This window comes from Chionomys nivalis, chromosome 16, assembly GCF_950005125.1.
Source record: "Chionomys nivalis chromosome 16, mChiNiv1.1, whole genome shotgun sequence".
Lineage (NCBI taxonomy): Eukaryota > Metazoa > Chordata > Mammalia > Rodentia > Cricetidae > Chionomys > Chionomys nivalis.
In genome coordinates, this window is record NC_080101.1 from 25712414 (window position 1) to 25724980 (window position 12567).

General features: G+C 48.4%; 1 protein-coding gene across 1 annotated transcript in view; it reads left to right on the forward strand.

Annotated features, from left to right (window-relative positions):
• The window catches only part of Fbxo10 (F-box protein 10), a 37537-nt gene that overhangs the window by 15903 nt on the left and 9067 nt on the right, over nucleotides 1-12567 (forward strand). Inside the window, exons 3-6 of the mRNA XM_057790971.1 lie at nucleotides 2174-3007; nucleotides 7178-7327; nucleotides 9285-9421; nucleotides 11365-11435. Coding sequence (XP_057646954.1) covers nucleotides 2174-3007; nucleotides 7178-7327; nucleotides 9285-9421; nucleotides 11365-11435 — 1192 coding nt within the window. The remainder of the gene's footprint in view (nucleotides 1-2173; nucleotides 3008-7177; nucleotides 7328-9284; nucleotides 9422-11364; nucleotides 11436-12567) is intronic.

The following is a 12567-nucleotide window of genomic DNA, read 5'->3' on the forward strand; positions in this document are numbered from 1 at the left end:
GCTGAGAGTCTAGTAGTTAATTCCTATGCGCACATTCCCAAGAATTGAACTACCTGAAAAGTGGGCTCGCAGGTCAGTATAGTACAGAATTGTGCTTTGTACCTCACTTCCTTTAAAGCTGCATTAGAAATGAGACGTGGGCTAAGGACAAAACTTTCTATACCCATTCTGTTCCTAACCAGATCAGCTAGAGCACCGGGTAGAGCAGTGAGGTAGCAAAGTGTGCAACATGGTGACAGCAGCATGTCCAGAGAGGGGACAGTGGCCCTCAGCACCCGAACCTCATCCTGTGTAGGAGTCATTGCTTCTCAAGGGCACCTAGAGGGAGAGGCCAGAAATGTTAGTCCAGCACGGCCTGCGTTAGCACAGAGTGGTCACGTATGGAGGAGCTGGTGGTCCTGCAGAAGAGCACGGTGTCTGCGCATTGGCAAAATGCGCCTCTGACAGCAGGCTTGTCTCCATTGTACTGATCAGCGCCTCACTGGCCCTTTGGATCACTCAGTGTGCTCCAGTCATGTACTTTACAGCTGTATCTCACTTCCTCTTTCCTACAGCCCTGAGAGGAGGTTGCATCCCCTGGCTTTATAGATGAGGGAAACTGAGGCCTAACAATACAACATAACCAAGGTTTCAGGCTTATGGGCAGAGCTTGGATCCAAAGCCTTATTAATACTCAAGACAAGCTTCCGTCTAAGCAGACATCTGTAGTGATCAGTAGCTGTGTTGCTCTTGGGCAAGTGAGGGGAGTGTTAGCAAAAGTCAGAGACAATAGTAAGTCTCCCAGGTGGGTAATTAGTGAGGTTAGCACTCAAACCAGGTCCTCTGATTTATAAAGTTATATCATGCCAAAGTCCTTGGGAGCCCCAAAGCCTCCTGCTCTTTAGAACTAAGGTATTTCAGAAGGAGTAACGAGTGTCCCTGTGCTGGTGTACAGACCTAGGAGTAAAGTTTGCCTCTGAAAAGCAAGGCTCCCTACCTAACCCTCATGCCTTGAAATACATTGATTGCCACAGTGGATGTGCACGTTGGTCTCTGCCGCTGCCTCAGAAGCACAGCTGCCGCCCCTCGTCTTTACAGTCAGCGTATGTGAGTACTGGGTCCATGACCGTCTTCCATCTAAAAAGGCACAGAGGTCTGAGATGTCCTTGCCTGAGAACTGAAAAGGCCAGGACAGTTTCCCACAAACAGTGATCTCTTATGAGAATGCCAACTCTGACTGCATCTCCAGAAACTGAGAGGACCCAGGAGGGAACATGGCTTCGCTGGCAGCAGGGAAAGTCGTGGAGGCATATGGAAGCACCTAGGGCACCTGGGGTCAGGGATGTCACCCTCCTCCAAACACTGTCAAGGCAGGTCACTGATAGAGAGTGCTTTTAATTGTTCAAGCGGTCATCTGTTTGGGTTGTGGATTAGACTCATAGGACATTTATTCTATGGTTGAGATGTATCGCGTAGAGTTTATACAAATCCAGACAGGGTATAAAGCAGTTTGGTCTCCCCAAGCTTAGCTGTCACTCAGGCCCAGGGTCCCAGTCGAATTAATAGGTTCAGTGCTTTCCTGTCCTTCCGTCAGACTCCTGAGGTCCTGTGTCTTTGATCTCAGATCAGCTAACATCACTGAGTACCGTCTTTTGATTTATGAACTAGCAAGCCCCATTCTACAGACAGGAAAGTGAGGCTTAGTGAGGTAAAGCCGTTTGTCCCGGGTAATGTGGTTGGAAGAGCAGAGCTCTGGTCAGCCGCCAGAGCACACCCCCACCCCTGGCAGCAGTCCCTGTCTTTCTCTTTGAAGACAAGACCTGTCATTTGCTCTGCTCCTCCACACACCAGTAGCCACACAGACTGGTCTGTCCTAATGCCTGTGGCTGGGCCAACCCTGTAACCTGTCCTAGTCAAAGAAGTGCTCAGTCCTTCTTGCCTGTTTCTACTGTGCCCTTTAGAAGGGTAACAGAATTAGAAGGATGCAATGATTGGCAGTTTTTCTTGTGCCTCTTTGATGCAGACCTACTCACCAGGTCCTCAGAGTGACAGCTGATGGCCAAGCCTTTTACAGGAGAGTAGGAAGTCAAACCAAGGGCCTTTCCATCTCTGTCTCCCTGGAGGAGTAGCTTGGTGATGACCGTCAAAACCAAGGGTAGGCTTCTCACCATATGTTCTCTTTCTTTCCCCCCAGACCACATCGGGTCACATCCAGTTTGACAACTGCAACTTTGAGAACGGACACATCCAGGTCCACGGCCCGGGGACCTGCCAAGTGAAATTTTGCACCTTCAAAAACACTCATGTCTTTCTGCACAATGTGCCCTTATGCATGCTGGAAAACTGTGAGTTTGTGGGCAGCGAAAACAACTCCGTAACTGTTGAGGGTCACCCGTCGGCAGATAAAAACTGGGCCTACAAGTACCTGCTGGGCCTTATCAAGTCCTCTCCCATTTTGCTCCCGGCAGAAGACAATGAGTTTTTAATGTCCTTAGACCTAGAGAGCCGGGACCAGGCCTGGAGCCCAAGGACCTGCGACATTGTCATCGAGGGCAGCCAGAGTCCTACAAGCCCAGCCTCTAGCTCTCCAAAACCGGACTCCAAGACTGGCTCCCAGGAGGCAGAAGTGGGCAGCGATGGGGAGAGGGTGGCCCAGACTCCAGAGAGCAGCGATGGTGGCCTGAGCCCCAGTGGGGAGGACGAGGACGATGAGCAGCTCACATACAGACTGTCCTACCAGGTGCAGGGCCCGCGCCCTGTCCTGGGCGGCTCCTTTCTGGGCCCTCCACTACCAGGAGCGTCCATTCAGCTGCCCAGCTGTCTAGTGCTGAACTCACTGCATCAGGAGCTGCAGAAGGACAAGGAAGCCATGGCACTAGCCAGCTCTGTTCAGGGCTGCCTCATCCGCAAGTGCCTCTTCCGGGATGGGAAGGGTGGCGTCTTCGTCTGCTCGTACGGCCGAGCCAAGATGGAAGGAAACATCTTCCGGAACCTGACTTACGCAGTGAGGTGTATACACAATAGCAAGGTACTGTCGAGGACCGACACTGTAGACTCTGGAAGTGCCGGGCCTAACCACATGAGTCCTTACAGGTCATTGGCATATCACTGTCTCTTCCATATCTGTGTGTGGTGGGGCTTTTTTTTTTTTTTTTAGGTTTATTTGTACATCATTCCTTCCATGTGTGCCTGCTTGCCAGAAGGGGGCGGAGGTCTACATTATAGATGGCTGTGAGCCACCATGTGGTTGCTGGGAAGTGAACTCAGGGACTATGGAACAGCAGTCGGTGCTCTTAACCACTAAGCCATCTCTCCAGCCCCTGGTGGGGCTTTTCTTGAATGTGTTCTAGTGTATGAAGCCCAGGTGGGGAAGGGCCTCCGGTCTGGTCTTTTTCTGTCAACCCAGGGGTAAAGCTGGCTTTTGTTTTCCCATTCTCTTTCCTGTGGGTCCTGGGGTGCGTTACCTTTACCCTACTATTTAAAGCAAGTTCTGTGGAAAGTTAGAGGTGAGTCCAGGGCAGGTGTGCGAGCTAGTTTTCTGTCAACCCAAGCTAGAGTCGTTAGAGAGAAGAGACCCTCAAGTGAAAAATGCCTCTATAAGGTTGGGCTGCAGGCAAACCTGCAGGGTATTTTCTTAATTAGTGATCGATGAGGGAGGACCAGCCCATTGTGGGTATTTCCATCCCTGGACTGGTGGTCCTGGGTTCTATAATAAGAAAGCAGGCTGGGCAAGCCTTGTGAAGCAAGCCAGTGAGCAGCACCCTTCCATGGCCTCTGCATTAGCTCCTGCCTCCAGGTTCCTGCCCTGTTTGAGTTTCTGTCCTGACTTCCTTTGATGATGAACTGTGATATGGGAGTATAAACCAAATAAACCCTTTCCTCCCCAACTTGCTTTTTATCACAGCAATAGGAACCCTAATTTAAGACAGTGGGCATGGTACCTTACTCAGAGTGTCTGCCCTGCTTGCCCCCAAGCATGTCCTGTCCTGTTATATTTTGGTTGAGGTTTTGTTTTAGAGACACAGTCTCACTGTGTAGGCACAGCTGGCCTCCAGTTCACAGAGATCCTCCTGCCTCTGCCTCCCAAGTGCTGGGATTACAGGGGTGTTCATTCCTCCACACGCTTTATTAATAAATAATAATTTATTAGTAGAGTGATTTATCTTAATATAAAATTATTTAAAACAATACATATGTGTATACTTATTACATATAAGAAATTGTAACAAGAAACACATCCCTTTATGTGGGAGCTACACTGTGCTACACTGTTAAAGAGACTTCTTAACATCCGGATTTCTGACCCTCTAGTTTGTTGTAGGAGGTCTTTCTGTTGGGCTACCAGTTCCTCAGTGAGACTTGTTATTAATTATGAAAACTTGACCTTTAGCTTGACTTGTTCTCAGCTTGTTCTTATAACTTAAATTAACCAGTTTTTCATCATTTACGTTCTACCATGTGCTTTTTTTCCTCTCATTCGTTTTGTACGTCTGACTTCCTCTGGGTATGGCTGGCACCTCCTCGTGCACCTACATTCATCCTGAGTTCCTCTCTCTCCCCGGAAGTCCCACCTAACCCGTCCTGCCTAATTATTGACCATTCAATTCTTTATTAAACAAATCAGGTACTTTAGGCAAATACACATCTTTACAATGTACAAAAATATTATCCTACAGTATTTCTCCCTTTTTGTCTAATTAAAAGGAAAGTTTTTAATTCTAACAGAGTAAAACTATATACAGTAAGAACAGTTGTTAGGTAAGAATTACATTTACAGTGTTCAGTTCATTTGTATTTAGCAAATTCGGAGAAATTACTCTACTATCTATCCTATGTTGATGAATCCAAAGTTTTTTTTTTGTTTTTTTTTTTAAATTTTTTTACGGTTTATTTAGCTTTATTTTATGTGCATTGGTGTGAAGGTGTCAGATCCCCTGGAACTGGATTTTCAGACAGTTGTGAGCTGCCATGTGGGCGCTGGGATTTGAACCCGGGTCCTCAGGAGGAGCAGTCAGTGCTCTTAACCGCTGAGCCATCTCTCTAGCCCCTGAATCCAAAGTTTTATACCTAAACTACTTTCTATTAACTCGTAATCTCTCCTGCCTCACTATTGGCCTTTCAGTTCCTTATTAAACCAATCGGGTGCCTTAGGCAGAGACAACATCTTTACAGTGTGCCGAAAGATTATCTCACAACAGTTTGGAGTATCAGTAGATTTTACATGCCAGTAGCTACACCAAGAAAGATCCATAGGTAACAAGAACAGGCATTTTTCTTATAAAAATGAATCTGTGTGTGTGCACACATTTGTGTATATGTGCAGGTGTGGACTGAACGCAGGTCCTTTCATCCATGCAGCGAGCACTTCACTAACTAAACCATTGCCCCATCACTTAACTAATTTTTTTTGGTTGTAAATTTTTTTTTGTAACTACTTTTTGTTTTCTGGTTTTCTTTTGTTTGAGACAGAGCCTGACCATATAGCCCAGGCTAACCTCTAGTCTATCACCTTCCTCCCCTGTCTTCCCAGTGCTGGGATTAAAGGCGTGCGTCATCATACTCAGCTTTAACTAAATAATATTTTTTAAATTAAGAATTGGCCGTGGGCTGGAAGTGGTGGCACATGGCTGTAATGATTGGCACCTGAGAGGCAGGAAAGCCCGTGAGTTCCAGATGAGGCCGGGCTATACAGTGAGGCCGCACCTCAAAACGCCATGGGCTGGGGTGTATCTCAGTGGTAGAGTGCTTCCTCGTAGGTATAAGGGCCTGAGTTTGAGCCCTAGCACTGCATGAAAAAAATCATGGGTCTTAGTTTCATAAATGGGAGGGAATCCGGAGGGAGAACCCTTTAGCGCTGCGCTCAGCACTGGCTGTGGAATCAGCACTTGCTTGGGCAGGTGGATTTTGATGAAGGCTCAGTGGGAAAGACAGACCCGGAAGTGACTGCTATGGGCTAGGGACGTGACTCAGTCGGTAGAGCACTTGCCTAGTACGCGGGAAGTGCCAGGTTCACTGTCTAGCACTACATAAAGCAGTGTGTGGTTGTGCAGCCCTGTGATCCCAGGACTGGTGGGTCTCTGGAGATGAAGTCATTGTTGGCCACAGAGTGAGTTCAAGGTCACATAACACTTTTTAGAATGCAAGCTCAAGAGCATGAAGTTTGAAGATGAATGGGGAAAAAAATTTAAAAAAGGACATGACTGGTGGAGGTGCAGGTTTATTGTAGGTCAAAGGGAGAGCATAGCCAGAGGCAGGGACGTCTAGGAGAGTCCAGAGTAGTGGCTCCAAGTTGGACATTGTAAGGAAGAGGGGAGGGCCAGAAGACTAAGAGGTCAGGAGGGTAAAGGGTAGACAAAAAGGGAAAAAAGGTTGGGTAACCAAAATGTCTGGTGTACAGGGAAGAGAGACTAGAGGAAGTTTAGGATAGGTGTCGTGGTATGCTGGCCAAAAGGATCCCGTGAAAGGGACAAAGGGATGCTGAGAGAACCTGGTGGCAAGGTCCACTTGATATGTTTGGTAGGTCCCCGGGTCAGCTGATTGTCCTGGGTTTGAGACCTAACAAAGACCGCTTGCTCTGTAAGCTTCTCTCAACCCCATGAGCCCAGGGCCTGGCTTATGAGCTTTAGAAAAGCTCTGGCTCGAAGTAAACAGTGCACAAGGAAGTGTCCCAGTGGATAGGGAGATGGTGTCCTCTGAAACAAGACTGGAAGATGGGGTGCACACAGAGGCACCCCTGTTACAAACTGTGTACTGCTGGGAAAGTGGGAAGGAAAAAACTTGCATGCTCTTCTTGTAGGGTTTGTTATTATTACTACACAGTGTGTGTGTGTGTGGTGCGTGTGAGTGTATGTGTGTACATGATTGTGTATGCGTGTGTGTGCACATGCGTATGTCCATGTGGTATGTGGTACATGTGAATGTATGTGTGTACATGTGTGTGTATGTGTGTGTGCATATGTGTATGTCTCTTTGTGTGTGCACATGTGTATTGTGTGTATGTGCGCGTGCGCACATGCGCACGCACACATACCACAGCATGAGTGTGGAGGTCCAGACAACTCCTCTCCTCTCACTATCCTGGGAAGTGAACATGTGTTGTCAGGCTTGTCAGCAAGTGCATTACCCCCTAAACCATCTCCTCTGATAGTTTTTGACCATCCTTTGACCAAAGAAATGTTTTGTTCTCTCTTCTGCTTAGATTGTCATGCTCAGGAATGACATTTACCGCTGCCGGGCATCAGGCATCTTTCTTCGATTGGAGGGTGGAGGCTTGATCGCTGGCAACAACATTTACCACAACGCAGAGGCTGGTGTGGACATTCGGAAGAAATCCAACCCACTCATCCTGGTACTTTTCTCCATCCTTTTGGCATTTAGCCTGGTCTCACTTTTGAGAACCCTTGTCTGGGGATGTATAAGTAGTTCAGATTGGTTCCTGCCCGTTTTTGTGTGTCCTCATGACATCTTTCTAGGTGTCTGAGCGATGACTTTGGACAAGTCCCTTCCTGAAATCGTCACACCAATAGGAAAAAGATGGGCTGGACAGGACGTTTTCTCAGAACCTCCTCAGAACTCATATCTGGCTCTGAAACTGATTCTAGTAAAGAGGCATCGTCTGTCCTAAATGGCATGTGAATCTAAACTAAAACCAGTCTGCTCAGTCATTCTCTGTAGGAAAGGACAGGGATACTTTATCCTCCGGGTGATTTTGTAGACGTGAGAGCAGGTGAAGTCTGCTTTATTCTTGTTATGGGGTTGGTAGAATGATACACAGGTTCTCTTGCAATTCAAGCTGGCATCACACCAGCTGAAGCTGATGTGAACTCTTAATCCTCCTGCCTCTGCCTCCTGAGCTTTGGGGATTATAAACCTGACTTGCAGTTAGGGTTTTCCCAGCATAAAAAGTACATAAAATCCTTGCATCTGTGGCCAGGGAGATGGCTCGGTTGGTGCTATGCTTGCTCTGCAAACGTGAAGTCTTAAGTTCAGCGTTCACAGGAAACAACAGGCATGGAGAGCTGGGGAGACGGCTCAGTGGTTAGAGCTCTTCCTGCTCTTCTGGAGGACCTGGGTTCAGTTCCTGGCAGCCACATCAGGCAACTCCTCCAGCTTCAAAGAACTGCATACACCTGTACACACATGGCACACTCATGTGCGCATAGACACAAACTTAAGAGGCATGGTGCTACACCCCTGTGATCCTCATTTTGGGGAGGTGGAAACTGGAAGGTCCCTGGGGTTTATTGGACAGTGGGTCAAGTCCAGTTGGTGAGTTCTAGTTCACGTGAGAGGCCAAGCCTCAAGATAAGGTTCAGAGTGATGCAAACCAACACAGCATCAGCCTCTGGTCCCTATGTTCATGTACACATCCATACATGTGCACAAACACATGAGTATCACATACACAAATCCTTGCCTGTGTGACCGTTATACTAGAGACTGGTTCCCTCTCTGTTCTGACTTTTCCAGAGATTTCAGGAACTGGGAAATTGTGAGTTTAAAATGTAATGCTTTTTACATACCAGATGCTTCTAAAGTTCTCTGTAGCTATTAGTCATTCTGTGAAATAGAATGATTTTCTAGGGGGAGACGTGGGGTGCAGAGGGTAAAGGTCCTTGCTGGCTACTAACTGGCCATGGAAACTCAGAGAGAATCCATAACTCTACTTAAAAAGACACACCCAGCCAGTGACTTCTGCCCATCCCTTCCCCTCACGGGGCCTCTACTGTGCAGCTGGTGGGTGATGCACTGCCTCCACATAGAAAGTTCCCGACACTATTGCCAGAAAGATGCTAAGAGTCTGCCGGCAGTGAGGTGGGCTGCTTCAGCAGGCAGAGTGGAGTTTGCCGGCAGTGGGGTGGGTTGCTTCAGCAGGCAGAGTGGGGTCTGCTGGCTGTGGGGTGGGCTGCTTCATCAGGCAGAGCGGAGTCCAGGCTTAATGAGATGAGGCAGGGAAGTCCTGTCACATATACCTACCTCTCTAAGCTTCTCAGTCTTTTGAGGGAGAGGTTTGGGCACTTTGCATAGCCTCCTTTCTTGGAAAAAAAAAGCACAGACAACCCCCACCCCCACCAACAGCAAAGGCCATAGAGCCATGTTCCGGGCTGCAGGGAGAACTCATTTATCTCCACACCCTGCCCGCTGTTTGCATTCTCACACATGTACAAGGAAGGCAGCTCCATAGCTTAGCCCCTGTGTTGTGTGCCCGGGAACTTGTGATGGTGTTCTTGTGGCCATGGCCATCTTGGTTCACTCTCTGCACTCCGACATGCTGGATCTGTCTGCCACATCTCTTTCACTTGCAGTGTAACCAGATCCACCACGGTCTTCGATCTGGCATTGTTGTCCTTGGCAATGGGAAAGGCGTCATCAGGAACAACCAAATCTTTTCAAATAAGGAGGCGGGCATTTATATCCTGTACCACGGAAATCCAGTTGTGAGGTAGGCACCGCTCTGCCTAGACTCGGCTCTTCCACGGTCCCTTACTCCCCTTCTCTGTGCCTTTCTTCCATTTGAAAGCCTGTTTGTTTACTGCAGTGGTGCTGCAAAAAAAAGTCTTCATCCATAGTCCCACCGGAGTAACACAGCTGCCCGGTGTTTCTGTCTTCCTTCCAGCTAGCTGTGTGCAGGCATTCTGTTTGGCAGACGCTACTGTGCACTTCCAGCAGAGATAACAAAGGCAAGCAAGTGCCAGCTGTTCCTCAGGCGCTAGCTCTAGTCTGGAATGAGAAAAGGCACTTGCTAGAAAGCCTGACCAACAGTTTGACCCCAGGGACTCACATGATAGAAAGAGAGAACCGACTATTTCAGGTTGTTCTCTGACTTCTATAGGTGTGCTGTTACATATGTGCCCAGACATACAGACACATGATAAATGAATGAATGAGCAAACGAACGAATGAACAATGAATGAATATATAAGAGAAGATGGCCCTGGCCTCCACATGAATGCATGCTGTGATCTTTCTGTGCTGTAGGTCATCAGGAGGAAGCGAGGGGCAGTATTGGGTGTCTGCCATCCTAGCAGTAGTCGGGGCAGACTGTGACAGGCACCATGATGCTGTCCAGAGGAAAGATTCATTTTGACTAAGACCATGAAGGAAGGCCTTTTACTGGAAGTGCCATTTGAGTTGGAGGAAAACTTGCCTAGCATGCACCAGGCCCTAGAAGTCTCAGTCTTCCACTAAAGAGGAGGAGGAGAAAGAGGACATAGCTGAAATCTGGGGAGGACTTGAACCCTCTTGTTGCTGTCGTGCTATTCCTAGGAAGAGGCGGAGACGACAGAGCAGCACAGAGCCAGGCACCCTCTACAAGAGCAGCAAGGGCTCGGCCACCTCTCCGGTCCCAACTAGTGTTTCAGCTTGAGGCTGTCCCAGTGAGTCAGTGCCCTGTGGGCACTGTAGCATGACCTTCTGTACCCACGGGTCCACCTCTGTCTCTGCTGTGCAGTTAAGAGGGGAAAGAAATGGCAGAGAGCCTTGTGCTGATGGAGACAGGCCTGTGCCAACTGAGCTGCGGAGGGCGGACTAAGATTTTGAGCAGAAGCCTCAGCTGTCGGAGCTTTGGGAAAGCTGGCGTTGGTGGTGTGCAGCAGATGTGCACAGTGGTGCCTTCCCTGCCCTTTCCATAGGAGTTTGTCTAAATGTTGTTGCATGGTATTTACCTGTGTCACTTGGGGGAGAGTCCAGCTCATACCCATACCATTGTTCTCCATGTCTTATCGAGTCCTACTTTCAGATAGCATCCCATAGCTGAAGACCACTTACGTAAGCATGATGTGTGGACATAGAGTACCTCGCTTGTGCTGGGAAACATCAGAGTTTCGAAGGCAGGCTCTCAAGTCAGCGTTACTGCTTTTTAAGGCACGGTCATCCTGAGAGGATAGGCTGTGCTTTTTTCCTCCATGTTTATTTATTTAGGAAGTGGGTCAGGGGCGGGGACGGGAGGGGACACAAGAGTCTGAGATTCCCCAGCTGAAGCACCACAGCACTGAGAGCTGTGGAGCTCTGATCATTCTAAGAAAGCTTGGTACTGCATCATAGGAATTCTTCCTACTGCAAAGACTTGCCTGGTGGCACATGCACCATGGCCACATCTGTATGGATGGCTTGTGTGTTGACTGATGCAGTACAGAAAAGCCACAGAGAGTTGGACATCATAGTGCTTATGTCCAGAGTTGTCAGTTTAGTTCCGGGTCAAGCTACCCCAGGCCAGATAAGGATTTCCAAGTGCTTAGTTTATGGGATTTCAAAAAGTGGCACACACTCACGTGCACACACGCACGCACACACATACTCGAACAGGTAACATTTTGAAAATGTTTTAAAGGAAGGGACTTTGAAGCATGACGTCGGTCTCACGTCTTTCCCTGTCTTCTGTTTCAGTGGAAACCACATCTTCAAGGGCCGCGCAGCCGGCATCGCAGTGAACGAGAATGGCAAGGGCCTCATCACAGGTATACAATAGGAACCGTAGCCAGCCAGTGCAGGTGACAGCCAAGCCACCGTCCCCTGGCATCACCCCCACCAGTGTCAGGTCCCTAAGCCACTCTTTCGCTTACCCCAGACCTCCTTCTGTGATTAGCAGGTGCCAGTTCTGTGGGCAGGTCGTGCTTTTCATAGGAGGGCCCAGCATAGCACGGGGGAGTACCATCTCTGACAGACAGCTGCTGGCCAGCTAGCTCACACTTCAGCTGCACCAATTAAACAGCTGTCTGAGGTTTCCATACTTCTGTGTGAGCTTCTGCCTGCTCTGCAAATCTGTCTGTCCAATTCTTACGTATCTGTTATGTCTCGACTCATACCACTTGCTGTGGGAAGCCTGCCCTAACTCTCCTCATCCATAGATAATGCCCACTGTGCCCAGGGCACCTCCTCTACTGTACATTTTACAGAATTTCTTAGTGTTGTTTTGTCTGTCTTCTCTGGTACCAAGCAAAGGTCACATCTGCCTGGTTTATCATTGGAGCCTGGGATTTTTTTTTTTCCTTTTGGTTTCTTGAGACAGGGTTTCTCTGTGAAGTCTTGGCTGTTCTGGAACTCCATCTGTAGACCTGGCTGACCTCAAACTCAGAGAGTAAATCTGCCTGCCTCTAGGATTAAAGGCATGCACCACCCAGTGTGGAGCCTGGGATCTTGATTGCATGCAACTATCATTTACCAAATACTCATAACTCAGTTGGAGGCCACTTGCCTAGCATGTGTGTGGCCATAGATTAGATCCTAGCATTGCAAAAAAGAAAACAAACAAAACCACTACTGAGAATCAACTGTGTGTAGCCCATGTTTCAGGAGCTGGGTATGGGGTGACAGAGGAAACAGATGGCAGCTCTGCCCTCGGGAATTGACAGTTTATAAGGCAGTACATGGAAATAACTGAAAGCATATGCGGACAAACAAAACTACCCGGTCATCTGCATGAGGCGATGGGAGGACTGTGTGGACTCTTGAAGTCATGCGATCGTGGTAGACTTCAAGGGTGATGCAGAATCCAGAACCTGAGCAGTAGAAGGAGTCCAGAGAACCAGCTCTGTGTGCAGGGCTACCTGTGCAGACAGACTTTCACATCTAAGCGGGGCTGCTCGTAGG